Source organism: Girardinichthys multiradiatus, chromosome 19, assembly GCF_021462225.1.
Source record: "Girardinichthys multiradiatus isolate DD_20200921_A chromosome 19, DD_fGirMul_XY1, whole genome shotgun sequence".
NCBI classification, from domain to species: domain Eukaryota; kingdom Metazoa; phylum Chordata; class Actinopteri; order Cyprinodontiformes; family Goodeidae; genus Girardinichthys; species Girardinichthys multiradiatus.
This window is the reverse complement of record NC_061811.1, coordinates 42,389,197-42,407,316: the sequence shown is the minus strand read 5'-3', so window position 1 is coordinate 42,407,316 and position 18,120 is coordinate 42,389,197. Positions and strand designations below refer to the sequence as shown.

At 43.4% G+C, this 18,120-nt stretch overlaps 1 protein-coding gene across 1 annotated transcript in view; it reads right to left on the bottom strand.

Moving 5' to 3' along the window:
- jmjd7 (jumonji domain containing 7) overlaps positions 1-17,339 on the bottom strand; it is a 31,655-nt gene extending 14,316 nt beyond the window's left edge. The window contains exons 1-8 of the mRNA XM_047393025.1: positions 17,198-17,339; positions 12,996-13,149; positions 12,574-12,712; positions 12,372-12,486; positions 8,196-8,252; positions 7,710-7,805; positions 7,163-7,239; positions 6,916-7,075 (exon numbers count right to left, since the gene is read on the bottom strand). Of these exons, the coding sequence (XP_047248981.1) occupies positions 6,916-7,075; positions 7,163-7,239; positions 7,710-7,805; positions 8,196-8,252; positions 12,372-12,486; positions 12,574-12,712; positions 12,996-13,149; positions 17,198-17,246 (847 nt within the window). The 5' untranslated portion in view covers positions 17,247-17,339. The remainder of the gene's footprint in view (positions 1-6,915; positions 7,076-7,162; positions 7,240-7,709; positions 7,806-8,195; positions 8,253-12,371; positions 12,487-12,573; positions 12,713-12,995; positions 13,150-17,197) is intronic.
- Between the last annotated feature and the right edge of the window lie 781 nt (positions 17,340-18,120).

Here is an 18,120-nt window from a genome sequence, read left to right as displayed (position 1 = left end):
TTGTGGTTTTTAGTATAACAATGACCATCAGTGGGACCCTTTGTGAGGTGCCTTGAGACGACATTGTTGTAAATAAGCGCCGTTTAACTAAATAATCTGAACTGAAACTATCTGTGTAGTTATGCTGCTATAGGCTTAGGCTGCTGGAGGACATAACGACCACTTTCACCCTCTTCGCTACATTCTCACACTACTCTCCAATTTTGCATTATTTGCTGTTGTTTCAGCTTTTAACTTTATGTTCTCCGTTTTCTCTTCCTAGAAGCTACACCTGGCCTGACTCTGTGTCTGCCTGTGACACCTTTCTGGAGAGGGGAATCATCCGAGCTTCTGCTGGCAACAACTTAATGCTCACCTTCTACCGATGATCCACATAGCCCTGTCTTTTAGTGTTTAACCCTTTCTCTCTCCTAGACATGGAAATTGACTGAGCTTTTACTGTAACTAACTCTATGTTCTCTCTTTCAGACTCTAACCTTGAAAACTGGATCAGAGTTTATCTGTTCTTTCTTTCTAGGTGAAACGACTAAAGGAGCTACATCCATTAACATTTACTTTTCCTTCCCATAGAAAGTACTCCTGGATCAGTGCTTCTTTGTTCTCTTTGTGTCTCTGCTCTGTTCTCTCAAACCCCCAGTCGGTCATGGCAGATGGCCGCTCACACTGAGCCTGGTTCTGCTGGAGGTTTCTTCCTGTTAAAAGGGAGTTTTTCCTCTCCACTGTCGCTACATGCATGCTCAGTATGAGGGATTGCTGCAAAGTCAACACCAGTGACTGTCCACTGTCTCTACATGCTCATCCAGGAGGAGTGAATGCTGCAAGTCACTGACTGGATGACATCTGCTGGGTTTCCTTAGATAGAAAAACTTTTTATCCAATTTGAATAAAAAGCTAACTCCGACTGCACTGTTCAATTGTTAGGATTAATTGGAATGTCGTGAAGTGCCTTGAGACGACATGTGTTGTGAATTGGCGCTATATAAATAAAACTGAATTGAATTGAGTTTCCCTCTCAATAGGAGTGGTAAAGTTTCCCTCCCACCCCAGAAGACACTGCTCGGCGAACATTTTATATTACATTTTGATTTTTTGGTATCTTTTTTCAGGTTATGATTTAACTTTATATGTTTATGTTTTAAGTTTCATAAGTTTAAAAAAAAAATGAGTGCCCAAAGTAAGGGAACTAGACTCTCTAGGAGTTTCATCATAGGTGGAGTGTTTCTCTCAGTATTCATTGTTACGTTTATCTTATGGTATTTTTGTGAACTTCCATTCCAGATATGTTCTGAAAACCACTCCGGGAAGGTGTCCAAAAGGTCTAGGGTAACTCCATCCAAGGACGTATGCGTTTAATATTATGGGGGATTAGAACTAAATTACATGTTAGGGGCAACTACCACTTTTCGGTTTGACCTGTGTGATGTCATGAAGTGTGGGAAGAATCCGACTGCCTGGTTGGGGTATGATGTGTATTTGTGTGCCAATGTCGACGTGTCCACCCAATGCGCTGCAGGCAGGACCATGAGTTTATATGGGGGAAACGAGCTTTGCGGAAACTGGGGTCACGCAGTGGGGTATACGGGTAGGTGGACACCCACCCTGACATATATAAATTTACAGAATCGAGAAAAAGCCAAACAAATCAGCCTGGTACGGGCGTTAACGCATAGCACACTTGGGGGTGAAAATCCACTATTTTTGTCCTTAAAATCGTTACAAGAAGGTTTGCATCGCACCTCTCACAAGTGGGATGAGGTGATGTATTTCACTCTAGGGGTAGAGGTAACAGGGACCAACCCCCAGGTACTAATCAAAGTCAATCTAAATAAACCAACCCCTCAGGTACAGGCCACCAGCACTTCTATAGTCCCAGAACACCAACTAGAAGGGGTGATGAAAGTAGATTACTCCACCCTGCAGCCTCTAGAAATAATCCAGATGGCCACAGGTTATGCAGATGATAATCTTTGGTTGCAATGGATGACCCAAACTGCAAAGGAACAAAGTAGGTCTGACTGCATTGCATGTGCATCTGCAAGGCCACACTTAACCACTGACCCAGCCCCTTTATATCCGGAAGATGCTTGGGGGTACAGTTGCATGTTACAACTAACTAAAGAAGCCACCCCAGCCAACTGTACCACGCTAGCTAGCATCTTTCCTCCCATTCCAAACAATACTAAGACAGGACCATTCACTCCTCAGAGGCTGAATGGGACATATTCTTGTTTCAAGTTCACCTCAAACACCCCAAAGGTGAATGTAGGACAAATTCCCTCGGACTGGTGTAATACCACCACGTCTGGAAAAGTGATTGGACTTTGGGCACGATCAGGATTATATTATTACTGCGGAGGATATAGACTTCTCACTAATATACCAAATAACACCATAGGAGTATGTGCAATGGTTAGATTGCAGGCCCGGTTGGTCCTAATATTACCTCTGTGTCATATCAACAAGATAAGGCACTGGCACTCACTCACAGGAGGAGAAGACATATTATGAGAAGAAGCGATTCAACCTCTTTTGACCTGAGTCAGGGTTCCCCCACCTATATAGATGCAATCGGAGTTCCGTGAGTAGTCCCAAATGCGTATAAACTTGCGGACCAAATTTCAGATGGATTTGAAAACATTATATTCATTATAATGTTTTGTTATAATGTTTTGCGTCTGGCCAATCTAACTCGAGACGCTGTAGAAGGTTTATCTGAACAATTGGCCCCAACTTCCCTCATGGCAGTACAAAATAGGATGGCATTGGATATGTTGTTAACTGAGAAAGGGGGCGTGTGTGCCATGTTTGGAGATATGTGTTGTACTTTTATTCCCAATAACATTGCACCGGACGGTTCAGTGTCAAGGGCCTTAGAGGGACTTAAAACCCTCTCCGCCACCATGCATGAACATTCTGGAATTGATAATTCCCTGGAGGAGTGGATGTCAGGGATATTTGGACACTGGAAGGGTTTGATATTGTCTTTGATGATTTCTATTGCAGTATTTGTAGCTATAATGGTAACCTGTGGATGTTGTTGTGTACCATGCATTCGTTCTCTGATGGTGCGCCTCATCACCTCTGCAATTGAGCAGACGGATCCAAAGACAACGATGCCACTGTTGCAAATTGACCATAACCAGGATGAGGACTCAGAGTGTGAATTCATGGATGCATAATATGATGCATGCATGTTGTTTAATGATTTTCTCGTTTACAGGTGGTACAGTAATATTTTTACTTATTCTTAGAAGTACTTAGTTAAAGAAAATTTTAGATCGTGAATTCTTTTTAAAGAGTTCAAAAGGGGGATTGTAGAATATAAACTATCTATGTGTGTAACCTGTGTGCAGATAGAGGAGAGGGGAGTGAAAACATAGGGAGTGAGAAGCATAGAAAGTGCAAAGTCATAAATTGGTGAATGACAAGGGAGGAAAGGGTAGAGAGAGGGCAAGGTCGTAAATGGATGGAGGACAGGGAAGGCCGGAGACAGGGGAGGATGAGTTTGCTAGAAGAAAATAACCAGAAGCACTCCTTATTTGGGCCTAAGGAAATGTTATGCTATATACATGAGTGACATGATATATGTATATGTTGAACACACCCTTAAGACTGAATAAAACCAGCTGGAAACAGAAGATAGCAGAGTTGGGCTCGCAGGTTTTGACTGGAGCATCTTTCTCTCACTCTGCAGAGGCGAACATAAGTAGATTGTACTTTGTGTTTATTTCACTCTTTTGAAACCTGTACCCAAATCAACGGACCCGGGGAAGCAGAGACGGCTTCGACATCTGTTATGCTTATGACCCAGGAGCTTCTACGCCACTAACCAACTTGACTAACAAAGACAAGCACGCTGACCAACAAACACTCCTAAAAGGCTACTGTACAAAGGACCCTTACAGATTTCTTCTGTTTTTGCTTTTTTCTCCCAACTAAAGATTCAAAATCATCTAACTAATTCTATATCCGAGAAAGATAACCTGAGTAAATAAGTAAATACAAAATGCAGTTTTCAAATAATAATTAAATGTTTTAAGGATAAAAGCTATCCAAACCAACCTGGCCCTGGTGAAAATATAATTGTCCTTCTTGTTAAATCACAAACTACCCACATTTTTTGGTTCAGTTTCACAAATCACTAATGATATTCTCCTGGCCTCAGATAATGGTCCTGTTAGATCTCAGTGCTGCATTTGATCCAGTCGACCATAATATTCTCTTAGAAAGGCTGGAATATGCTGTAGGGATCAGGGGAACAGCGCTAGGCTGGTTTAAATCTTATTTGTCTGACAGATTCCAGTTTGTTCATGTAAATGATAAATCATCTTTAAACTCCAGGGTTAATTGTGGAGTACCACAGGGTTCAGTACTTGGGCCAATTCTCTTTACTATATATATGCTTCCTCGTACTCGTCGTCTTCCGCTTATCCGGGACCGGGTCGCGGGGGCAGCAGACTCAGCAGAGACGCCCAGACGTCCCTCTCTCCAGACACCTCCTTCAGCTCCTCCAGGGGGAGCCCAAGGCGTTCCTGAGGCGCCGGACGGTTTGTCAGAATCGCTTTGAGGCCAACCGGTAGTCCTTCTCCATGGCCTCACCGAACTCCTCCCAGGCCCGAGGTTTTGCTTCTGCCACAGCCCGGGCCGCAGCATGCTTGGCCTCACGGTACCCGTCAGCCGCCTCAGGAGTCCCACAAACCAACCACAGCCGATAGGACTCCTTCTTCAGCTTGACAGCATCCCTTACTGCCGGTGTCCACCACAGGGTTCTGGGATTGCAGCCGCGACAGGCACCGCAGACCTTACGGCCGCAGCTACGGGCAGCAGCATCAACAATAGATGCAGAGAACATGTTCTACTCGGACTCTATGTCTCCAACATCCCCCGGGATCAGGTCGAAGCTCTCCCGGAGGTGGGAGTTGAATACATCCCTGGCCGAGGGCTCCGCCAGGCGTTCCCAGCAGACCCTCACTATGCGCTTGGGCCTGTCAAGTCTGTCCGGCTTTCTCCTCCTCCAGCGGATCCAACTCACCACCAGGTGGTGATCAGTGGACAGCTCAGCCCCTCTCTTCACCCGAGTGTCCTAAACATGCGGCCGAAGGTCTGATGATACGACAACAAAGTCGATCATCGACCTCCTGCCTAGGGTGTCCTGGTGCCAAGTCCACTGATGGACATCCTTATGTTTAAACATGGTGTTCGTTATGGACAATCCGTGACTAGCACAGAAGTCCAATAACAAAACACCGCTTGGATTCAGATCGGGGAGGCCATTCCTCCCGATCACGCCTCTCCTGGTGTCACTGTCGTTCCCCACGTGGGCGTTGAAGTCCCCCAGCAGAATAATGGAGTCCCCGGGAGGGCCAATATCCAGCACCCCTGACAGGGACGCCAAGAAGCCGGGTACTCTGCACTACCACACGCCCGTAGGCTGAAATGATAGTCAGAGACCTCTCCCCAACCCCGAAGGCGCAGGGATACGACCCTCTCATCCACTGGGGTAAACCCCAACACGAGACGGCTGAGCTGGGGGGCAACAAGCAAACCCACACCAGCCCACCGCCTCTCCCAGTGGGCCACTCCAGAGTAGAAGAGAGTCCAACCCCTCTCAAGGAGATGGGTTCCAGAGCCCACGCTGTGCGTGGAGGCGAGCCCGACTATTTCTAGTCGATATCTCTCAACCTCCCGCACCAGCTCAGGCTCCTTCCCCCCCAGCGAGGTGACATTCCACGTCCCTAGAGCCAGCCTAAGCATCCGGGGATCGGGCCGCTGAGGTCTCCACCTTCGTCCGCCACCCAATCCTCTTTGCACCGGTCCCTCAAGGTTCCCCTTGCAGGTGGTGGGCCCACTGGGGGATGGCCTCGCGTCTCTCGTTCGGGCTTGGCCCGGCCGGGTCCCGCGAGGAGCAACCCGGCCACCAGGCGCTCTCCGACGAGTCCCGACCCCAAGCCTGGCTTCAGGGTGGGACCCCGGCTCCGCCGTATCGGGCGACGTCACGTGCCTCGATATTTTGGTCCTCATGAGGGATTCTTGAACCACTCTTTGTCTGACCCATCACCTAGAGCCTGTTTGCCATGGGAGACCCTACCAGGGGCATTTAGGCCCCGACAACATAGCCTCTAGGATCATTTGAGCACTCAAACCCCTCCACCACGTTAATGTGGCGGTTCAATATGCTTCCAATAGGTCAAATTATCAGGCAGCATAGGATAAATTTTCACTGTTACGCTGATGATACTCAGCTTTACTTATCCATGAATCCTGATGAGCCCAACCAGTTAGATAGACTACAAGCAAGTCTTGAAGACATAAAAACTTGGATGACCTGAAATTCTTTGCTTCTAAATTCAGACAAGACAGAAATTGTCGTCTTTGGATTGGAGTCTTGGAAAAGAAACTGCTTAGTCGATCACTTAACCTGGATGGCATTAAATTGGCCTCTGATAATAAAGTAAAAACCACAAAATGCAGTTAAAAGCCTTCAGCTGATTCAAAATGCTGCAGCAAGAGTTCTGATGACAACTAAAAAGAGAGATCATATTTCTCCTATTTTAGCTTCCCCTCATTGGCTCCCTGTTAAATCCAGAATAGAATTTAAAATTCTCCTTTTCACATATAAACCAACAGTCAAACATGGTGGTGGCAGTGTGATGTCTGGTGCTACTTTGCTATAAGTGCTATAAAGTCGTCAAGGAGAATCTCTGACTATTAGTTTGTGACCTTAAGCTCTACCTGGGTTATGCAGCAAGACAATGATCAAAAGCACAAAAGTAAGTCCACATCTCACTGGTTCAAAAATAAAAACCTTTCAGAGTGGCTGAATTAACACAATTTAGCAATGAAGAATGGGCCAAAAGGTCTCATTACCCGTCACCACCAGCTTAAAATCAGACATGATGGATTGAGGGTCTGTACCTGCGATGCAGCCGTGAGACTGCTGGACATGGTGGAACCACAAAGACGGCAGGTACAGCATCTCTCCAGCTTTCACCGTGCACCAAAGTGGCCGGCTCAACCGGTACTGTGGAAAGCGCTGTAAGTCCGGGTCCAGAGGGTCCAGAGGGATCCAAGGAACCTAAAACACAGAGGGTGAGTGAGGTCAGGTGTATCTTAAATGGTTCCAGCAGAGTGCTGAGATCAGGAAATGAGCACCTAAACACACCTTGTGTGAGTCACTGTTATCGACGACCTTAAATTCACCGCTGTCCTGCTCTTGGTAAACAGCTGACTGGTACAGACCTGACAAAGATGGTTACCGTGGTTACTGCAAGAGATCAGCACTGAGGGTTATATCAGGTGGATTGTTACCACATCAAGATTACGTGACTGTTTCTATCATCTTACTAACATAAACTGGTGGTTCCTGTGGTTGGCCCAGAGCAGCTGTCAGCTCCAACAATTCTCCAAAGGTACGAATGTTTTTCTTTCTAATAATGTGGTGATTAATCTTTAATTAGACATGATGGTTCCACCAGCTAATCATTGCTGAGGAGGATATAGAGTGGATCCTGTGGTAACTACAGTAGACTACAGTGTTTGCTGAGGGTATTTGAATGGTTAATACATGGTTGTTGGACTTATTTCTGTGTAGTAATCATGGGATACTGAAAGGCATGTGCGATCTTTCTCTAAACACACTGGAGAAGAGTAGTTATTGTAGTTACAACAAGCAAAGCAGATATGAAGAAATGGATGGTTTCCGTGGTTACCATAAGGGATGAAGGGTCGGTCAGTGGGCGGCAGCAAGATGAAGTGTTTTTCTCCAGAAATGACACAGTACAGATTCTCGTAGGGATCTTTATGCACTAAAAGATAAAATACAGAACAGCTGAGCCAGAAAACAATCTGTTCGGCTGCTTCAATGGATTAACGACTTTTCTGCCCTTAAACTTCAATCTCATTTGTCCTGGTAGATGCCACCAAGATTTCATGCAACACTTCATGGAGAATCAGAGACTGACCGCTAACTCAAAAGTTATTTAAAGATTTGTCTAAAATGTTGCTTTCATATAGATGTTTTGCTAAACGAATCTTTAAAAAAACACTAAACTTTGATATAACAGTTCATGTTTCCTGATAAATTATAGAGTTGTAAAGTTTAGCCCATAAAGTTATTTGTTCTTCATGAATAAAGTATATTTTTAAGATTGTCAAACACATTTAGGCCACTTATGAAAATGAAACTGATATCTTACTGGATGTGATGGCATTTGCTTCTCCTAGCCAAAAATTGACTGCATCCGGTGACTTTCCTACGAGAAGAAAACAAACACAAAACGTGACTCGTAATGTTTAAGATGCCCAAGGTAAACCTACACAAAACACCTCCTGCACACTAGTGATGGCTGACACCCAGTACTGTAACTAACCACCACAGGATGTAAGTGATGATGTAATCAGGCAATGTTGGATCCTCCAGTGTTACTAAGTAAATGAAGGTCAGCAGACATGGAGGATGTTTGCTGAATTACCAGGACAGGATAGAGTTTGATCGGGGTCCCAGGGAGCAGAAGTCCTCACATACCAACTGGTCTTGCTGTGACACGTTGTACACCCCCAGATGACCTGTTTCGCTTCACCTGTTTTGTAAAGTGCCTTGAGATGGCATGTGTTGTGAATTGGTGCTATATAAATAAACAAAATTGAAAACCAAATCGAATTTACTGCTAACTCCAGCCTGGGTTAAGCTGCTCTGCTTCCACCTGTTCCTGTGTGCACACAGCCCAGGCTCCCACTCTCCGGATTGATCCAGGGCTGCTCTGAAATGAGCCGTCTCCCTTTTGTAGCCCTGTTTGACACACTCAGTGTAACTTTTTGGGTAATGAAAGAGGCTGGCAAGTGGCCTTAGACTTAAAAGGAGTTTTGGACTTCTCCAGAATGGACAAATTGCCAGTGTCTCTACCTGTGAGAGTAGCGCAGACAATATCTTCTTTTTCTTTTGATTCATGGTCAGTTTAGGTGGAGAGGGCAGTTATTGCAGTACAGACCAAAAGTTTGGACACACCTTCTCATTCAAAGAGTTGTCTTTATTTTTATGACGATGAATATTGTAGCTTCACACTGAAGGCATCAAAACTATGAATTAACACATGTGGAATTATATACTGAACAAAAAAGTGTGAAACAACTGAAAATATGTCTTATATTCTAGGTTCTTCAAAGTAGCCACCTTTTGCTTTGATTACTGCTCCGCACACTCTTGGTATTTTGTTGATGAGCTTCAAGAGGTAGTCACCTGAAATGGTTTTCACTTCACAGGTGTGCCCTGTCAGGTTTAATAAGTGGGATTTCAAGCCTTATAAATGGGGTTGGGACCATCAGTTGTGTTGTGCAGGAGGTGGATACAGTACACAGCTGATAGTCCTAGTGAATAGACTGTTAGAATTTGTATTATGGCAAGAAAAAAGCAGCTAAGTAAAGAAAAACGAGTGGCCATCATTACTTTAAGAAATAAAGGTCAGTCAGTCCGAACAATTGGGAAAACTTTGAAAGTGTCCCCAAGTGCAGTCGCTAAAACCATCAAGCGCTACAAAGAAACTGGCTCACTTGAGGACCGCCCCAGGAAAGGAAGAGCACGAGTCACCTCTGCTGCGGACGATAAGTTCATCCGAGTCACCAGCTTCAGAAATCGCAGGTTAACAGCAGCTCAGATTAGAGAACGGGTCAATGCCACACAGAATTCTAGCAGCGGACACATCTCTAGAACAACTGTTAAGAGGAGACTGTGAATCAGGCCTTCATGGTAAAATAGCTGCTAGGAAACCACTGCTGAGGACAGGCAACAAGCAGAAGAGACTTGTTTGGGCTAAAGAACACAAGGAATGGACATTAGACCAGTGGAAATCTGTGCTTTGGTCTGATGAGTCCAAGTTTGAGATATTTGGTTCCAACCACCGTGTCTTTGTGCGGCGCAGAAGAGGTGAACGGATGGACTCTACTTGCCTGGATCCCACCGTGAAGCATGGAAGAGGAGGTGTGATGGTGTGGGGGTGCTTTGCTGGTGACACTGATGGGGATTTATTCAAAATTGAAGGCATACTGAACCAGCATGGCTACCACAGCATCTTGCAGCGGCATGCTATTCCATCCGGTTTGCGTTTAGTTGAACCATCATTTATTTTTCAACAGGACAATGACCCCAAACACACCTCCAGGCTGTTTAAGGGCAATTTGATGAAGAAGGAGAGTGATGGGGTGCTGCGCCAGATGACCTGGCCTCCACAGTCACCGGACCTGAACCCAATCAAGATGATTTGGGGTGAGCTGGACCGCAGAGTGAAGGCAAAAGGGCCAACAAGTGCTACGCATCTCTGGGAACTCCTTCAAGACTGTTGGAAAACCATTTCAGGTGACTACCTCTTGAAGCTCATCAACAGAATACCAAGAGTGTGTGGAGCAGTAATTAAAGCAAAAGGTGGCTACTTTGAAGAACCTAGAATATAAGACATATTTTCAGTTGTTTCACACTTTTTTGTTCAGTATATAATTCCACATGTGTTAATTCATAGTTTTGATGCCTTCAGTGTGAAGCTACAATATTCATAGTCATGAAAATAAAGACAACTCTTTGAATGAGAAGGTGTGTCCAAATTTTTGGTCTGTACTGTATATATATATATATATATATATACACACTACCATTCAAACTGATAGATTGATCCGAGTTATCAAACAATACAGTCATGTAGTTATTTATTCAAATTGGTTAAAAGTTTTTCTATCTAAGGAAACGCAGAAGTTTGCATCCAGTCGGTGACTTGCAGCATTCACTCCTGGATAAGCATGTAGAGACAATGGAGAGTCGCTTGCTTTGACTTTGCAGCAATCCCTCATACTGAGCATGCATGTAGCAGTAACAAAAAGGAAAACGTCTCCCTTTATAACAGGAAGAAACCTCAAGCAGACCCAGGATCAGTGTGAGCGGCCATCTGCCACAACCATCTGGGGGTTTGAGAAGACAGAGCATACAACCCAACAAAAGAAACACAGAAGCACTGATCTAGGAGTACTTTTTGTGTTAAAGAAAAGTTAAAAGTTAATGGCAGTAGTAGTTCCTTTAGTAGCTTCATTTAGGAGACAAACAGAGCTAAGCAAATCAACTCAGCCAGTTTTCAGGTCTACAGGATAAAAGAGAACACATATAGTTAGTCACATGATTAATGCCATTCAACTTCAGGCACATTGAAGAGAGGCGAGAGGCCCCCAAGTGTCACATTGTTGGCTACTGTTCCAATACATTTTTTGAGATGAGGAAATCCCCACTGCATGCTTCTACGTAAATGCCCTTACTTGCATGATATAATATCACTGTAGCGTGAACGTTTTACATTTTCCATACATTTCACCCGAGAGCCCAATATTCCTAACCCCTTGTGAGTAATGTATGTACCTCCATGGGTCTCGCTTACTGTGCACCTGAAGGTACCACGTTCAAACAGTTATATGCAAGTATGAACAGCATGGGTATGGCAATGTCCAGCCATCACAGACAGATGGATTCTGTATCTCAAAGATGGTCATGTTCTGGTGTGAAATGTGTGAATCAAACCCAGAACCAAAACAAAAGATCTTGTGAAGATGTTGCTGAAGCTGTTAGGAGAGTGTCATTATCCACAGTGAAACAAGTCATGTACCAACATAGACTGAAAGGCCACTCAGAGAGAAAGAAGCCATTACTCCTAAAGTAACATAAAAAGGGAGATTACAGTTTGCAAATACACTCAGGTGCAAAGAACTTGACTTTTAGAGATATGTCCTGTGTCCAGCTTGAGCACAAATGGGTCTTCTAGATTAACAAGGAGCCCAAGCATACCGCCCAATTAGTAACAAAGTGGCTTAAAGAGAAAAAGGTCAGTGTTCTGGATGGACCATCACCAAGTCCTGATCTCAGTCCCATAGAAAGTGTGTGAGCAGGGCTGAAAAGTTGTGTGTGAGTACAGTACCCTATAAACCTGACCCAGATCCTGACCCAAGTTATTGTGAGAAGGTTGTTGGAGGAAACCCAAAACATTTGACCCAAGTCATAAGAAACTTCTAGCAAACACTAAGGAATGTAAACTTAAAAAATTTGAAGGCTTTTTTTGTGGCATTGATTCTTTTTTTAATTATTTTTGAAAGTAGACAGACGAGACTTGAACCAGAGACAGCTGTGTGGAGGACTGAGGCCTCTGTGTGTGGGTTGCATGCCCTACAGCTATGCCAAAAGCCGTGCCCAAATTTGACAAAAGTTGAAACATTCTCTATCATCTTATTCTAACATTTAGCAAATACACCTAAAACTGTCAGACAATGAGAACAAGAAAGGCTACTTGACTTTTTTCTACACTGTACATAAATATTTGGTTTCAACGGTCTCTAAGGTATGAACTCACCGAGGGCTGTGCTCATCCAGGGAACATGAGGCTCCAGGTCACCCACGAGCTCAGGCAGCTCCTGCAGCAGGTTAGAACACTGCTTCTGGATGTAGAACACTCCATTTTTCTGCACCTAGAACACTCAGTCCAGCAGAGAGTCAGAACAGAAGTCACCCAGGCAGCTCTACAGCATCCTGGAGCAGGTCCTACACTGCCTCACCTTTCCTTCTATTATGTCAAGCACAGAAGAAAAGCTCATCTGTCGTTCCTCAGGCATGACAAAACGATCTCCCACCACAGCATCAGCATAGCCGTTAGGAGTCACTGCCACACTGATCACCTTTGACCCGATCTTCTCCCTGCAGATAGCAAGGCGAGTACATTTCCTATTGTTTTTGACTAGAAGACAGTTAAATATTCTCCCCACAACACCACTCTGACTGCCTAACCGCAATGGATTCAATAATCAAGTAAATGTTTAAGATTTTACACTAAAAGGAACTGCAAAGCTGATTTAAATACGTCCTTTTCATTAAAGGATCCTCCCAATGTTTTCTGAGCTAAAGGAACAAAATTCCATCAAAAATCATCTTTCAGATAATCGTAGATTCACCACCCTGTAGGTGGACAGCTCATTGTCACCTGAGATACTTTGGTGTCCACCTGGACAGAGCTGGCCAATGGCTGTAGGCATTGCGAATGATGCAGGGCTTGTTTGGGCCAATCCAGTCACGGTAGAACTGCAGCGGCTCAGGTGGTCCATCCAAGAGTGGCACCAAGTTGTTCAGGTAAAGATCTGGTGGGTGATCAGCAATCAGTTACTGATACAGGAAAAAACAGCCTACGACCAGTGTACGATAAAGCAAGTATGACTTGTAATGACAACAATGAAATTAGCATCTGGCTCCACACATGGAGAAAAGTAGAGATGCATCAAGCAATCTCCTTGAGATCAAAATCAAGTAGTTTCTCCTTGTTTGGCAGGTGAAATACCAAAAGTCTGATTTTTTTTTACTATTAAATTAATCAAAGCTAAGAATCCCTCTATTTGTGTCTATAAATGTACCAACCAACAGAATGTGCTCGGATGCTTTTTTGAGTTTAATAAAAACAAGATAAAAGTTAGAGACAGATGCCCCTGATCTATAAGTTTTACATTTAGAACAGCACATCCTTTCTCTTTTATATGGTATAGTCTTAAGAAACAAAATATGTCAAAACTGCATTATCAGATTAGACCTTAACGAAAAACTGAAACTGGTATGGGCCAGGAGATGGTTGATCAATGCATCTTCACATAAAAGGTTACTTATATACAGTACTGTGCAAAGGTTTTAGGCAGGTGTGAAAAAGTGCTGTAAACAAAAAATGATTTCAGAAATATGAATGAGGATTGTTTATTTTTATCAGTTTACAAAATGCTAAGTGAGTGAACCCAAACATACAGCCAAAGTTATTTAGAACTATCTTCAGCGTAAAGAAGAAGACTTAGTGGAAGTGATGGTGTGCCCCCACAGAGCCCTGATCTCAACATCATGGAGTGTTTTTGGGATTACATGAAGAGACAGAAGGATGTGAGAAAGCCTCCATCCATAGAAGATCTGTGGTTAGTTCTCCAAGATGTTTGGAACAACCTACCAACCGAGCTCCTTCAAAAACTTTGTGCAAGTGGACCTAGAAGAACTGATGCTGTTTTGAAGGCAAAGGATGGTCACACCAAATATTGATTTGATTTACATTTCTCTTTTGTTCATTCACTGCATTTTGTTGATTGATGAAAATATATGATTAGCACTTCCATTTTTGAAAGCATTCTTGGTTTACAGCATTTTTCACACCTGCCTAAAACTTTTGCACAGTACTGTATGTACATGTTTAAAATCTCCTCTAAAGTCTATATATTTTAATTGATGTCAGTCTGAAACCAAAGTCATATTCTGTCCTTTTGTGGACAAACTTGGCAAATAAATCTGACACTGATTTTAAAAGTAATCTGGTCAAGTTTAAATCATCTTAGAGACTGGACTGGATTATGGCAAAGTGAAGAAACATTCTTTAAAATCACAGCTTGGGATCTGTGACACCTTTTGTCCATGTTTTGAAAATGACAAAAAAGTGTTTCAATACTTTTGACCTTTTGCATCCCCTTGAAAACAGTAAATCCTACATGTGATTTCATATAACTGAAAGTAAAAAACTGTGTTCTAGACATTACCTTTGAGTTATTATTAGCTAAATCATTTATTTTTTTAGAGTTGATGAAGCATACCATGATAAAATGGAATAGAAGATCTACAGAAAACCTACATTAAGCAGTTACAGAGGAACTATGGTACTGCACGTGGTGTATGATGATACAGGGAAATCTGAGGGTGGTGCAGGATGTGTAAAAGAACAGCGGTGAGGTGTGTGGTATGAATGATAGATATATTCAAGGTGGAGGTAGGATTACATTAGGGTTCAGCTCTGAACCCCTTCTTATTTTTTAGTGATGATGGAAAGGTTGACAGATGAGATCAGGCAGGAGGCAGAATGGATTGTGGTGTTCACAAATGATCTGCAGTGAAAGTAACAAGCAGGGGGAAGAGAGCCTGAAGAGGTGGATGTTTGCTCTCAAGATACAAGATCAGCAAGACTGAATCCAGGCAGGTGGATTAGTGAAGCTGCATGTACAGGTCCTTCTCAAAATATTAGCATATTGTGATAAAGTTCATTATTTTCCATAATGTCATGATGAAAATTTAACATTCATATATTTTAGATTCATTGCACACTAACTGAAATATTTCAGGTCTTTTATTGTCTTAATACGGATGATTTTGGCATACAGCTCATGAAAACCCAAAATTCCTATCTCACAAAATTAGCATATCATTAAAAGGGTCTCTAAACGAGCTATGAACCTAATCATCTGAATCAACGAGTTAACTCTAAACACCTGCAAAAGATTCCTGAGGACTTTAAAACTCCCAGCCTGGTTCATCACTCAAAACCCCAATCATGGGTAAGACTGCCGACCTGACTGCTGTCCAGAAGGCCACTATTGACACCCTCAAGCAAGAGGGTAAGACACAGAAAGACATTTCTGAACGAATAGGCTGTTCCCAGAGTGCTTTATCAAGGCACCTCAGTGGGAAGTCTGTGGGAAGGAAAAAGTGTGGCAGAAAACGCTGCACAACGAGAAGAGGTGACCGGACCCTGAGGAAGATTGTGGAGAAGGGCCGATTCCAGACCTTGGGGGACCAGCGGAAGCAGTGGACTGAGTCTGGAGTAGAAACATCCAGAGCCACCGTGCACAGGCGTGTGCAGGAAATGGGCTACAGGTGCCACATTCCCCAGGTCAAGCCACTTTTGAACCAGAAACAGCGGCAGAAGCGCCTGACCTGGGCTACAGAGAAGCAGCACTGGACTGTTGCTCAGTGGTCCAAAGTACTTTTTTCGGATGAAAGCAAATTCTGCATGTCATTCGGAAATCAAGGTGCCAGAATCTGGAGGAAGACTGGGGAGAAGGAAATGCCAAAATGCCAGAAGTCCAGTGTCAAGTACCCACAGTCAGTGATGGTCTGGGGTGCCGTGTCAGCTGCTGGTGTTGGTCCACTGTGTTTTATCAAGGGCAGGGTCAATGCAGCTAGCTATCAGGAGATTTTGGAGCACTTCATGCTTCCATCTGCTGAAAAGTTTTATGGAGATGAAGATTTCATTTTTCAGCACGACCTGGCACCTGCTCACAGTGCCAAAACCACTGGTAAATGGTTTACTGACCATGGTATCACTGTGCTCAATTGGCCTGCCAACTCTCCTGACCTGAACCCCATAGAGAATCTGTGGGATATTGTGAAGAGAACGTTGAGAGACTCAAGACCCAACACTCTGGATGAGCTAAAGGCCGCTATCGAAGCATCCTGGGCCTCCATAAGACCTCAGCAGTGCCACAGGCTGATTGCCTCCATGCCACGCCGCATTGAAGCAGTCATTTCTGCAAAAGGATTCCCGACCAAGTATTGAGTGCATAACTGTACATGATTATTTGAAGGTTGACGTTTTTTGTATTAAAAACACTTTTCTTTTATTGGTCGGATGAAATATGCTAATTTTGTGAGATAGGAATTTTGGGTTTTCATGAGCTGTATGCCAAAATCATCCATATTAAGACAATAAAAGACCTGAAATATTTCAGTTAGTGTGCAATGAATCTAAAATATATGAATGTTAAATTTACATCATTACATTATGGAAAATAATGAACTTTATCACAATATGCTAATATTTTGAGAAGGACCTGTAGATAATGTTCAGATCTTCTCTGGGAGAAACCAAAATAGACAAGATGAGAATTAAGTATATCAGAGAGCCTGTTCAGGTTGGGATGTTTGGAGGCAAAGCTGAGATAGTCTGGTCGTGAAAAGAGGAGGGATAATGGACATGTAGGACAAAGAAGAAGGTTTGATAGGTGTCCTGAAGAAGGATATGCAGCAGGGTGGTTTGACAGAGCAGTCTATAGAAGAAGCTGCCCAAATCGTTTTTTTCTTTGTAGTTTCACAAACTGAAATAAGGTTTGCCAAATCACAAACAGCAATCTTTAGAACATGTATTCAGTGCAGAATAATCCAGTCCAGGTTTGTCAAAGTGGTTATGTGGCTGGCTTTCATATTGGGCCTGGTCTGTGCTGGTCTAAGTGCGTTTTTATTGGAATTATTTTCACATAAACCAAAGTTTTAAAAAATCAAAAGCTGAATTTGAAATAATCTGTAGATGGTTCAGGTAAAGTTGCAGCAGTCACTCTTCTGATCCCTGTAAGTAAACCGCAGTATATAAGAAGCGAACAGTGTAGTGATCCTTCTCACCGTGAGCCTCCAGGGAAAACTCAGCTAGTCTTTGCTGAACAGACTCCATGAAGAGCTCCTTCTCGGCTCATCACAGAGATCAGAAAGGAGGAGATGTTCTTTCCACACTGCATGCCGCCATGTTTGCATTCTTTTTTGTATGTGCGTGGTTTGTCTAGTTTTACCACAGCGCCCTCTCATGGGAGGAGGTTTAACTGGCCCTGAGCCAAATAGATGTTTCTACGTAGTTTTTCAAAGATGTCTCTCTTCATTCATTTGTTCATCCAGCGATTAGTCACTGCGAAGCACTTCTATAGGAAATCCCAAATACGGTTTAACTCAATACTATTACAACACAAATCCAATACAGTGTCTTCAACATTAAAGAAGATTCATTAGAATTATTCTATTAAAGCTGCATGCTGTAAATTTATGAACGCAAGTAAATACATTTTTAACGTTTCATAAACTTTTTCATAAAAATGTAGAAAAGCATCGAAAAATTTTTTTTACTGTCACATTTCTGTTATTTAGCACCAGGGCTGGTTCTATGAGAGGATGATGCCTCCCTTCAAGGGGGCATTGTCATTCGTACACATTATGCCATGGCAGGTTTATTGTTGTTGGTGATTAGTGTTTTCTTTACGGGTTTGGGGTAAATTGTGTAGTGCTGTACAATTTGCCAGACTGCACTGGTTTTCCCACAGTTGCGCTGTAAAAAAAATAGCTTTGGGTGGGTTGTTGTTGGGGGGTTTTGACTGAAAACTCCTGGACTGAACAGCCGTTCTGGACTTCTCCAGAACGGCTGTTCAGTCCAGGAGCGTTGGCCTTCCTCGTTAAGTACCCGAAAAGTTTGATACACTGAGTGCATCAAACAGGGCTACAATAGGGGAGATGGCTCATTTCAGAGCAGCCACAGAACCAACCAGAGAGTGGGAGCCTGG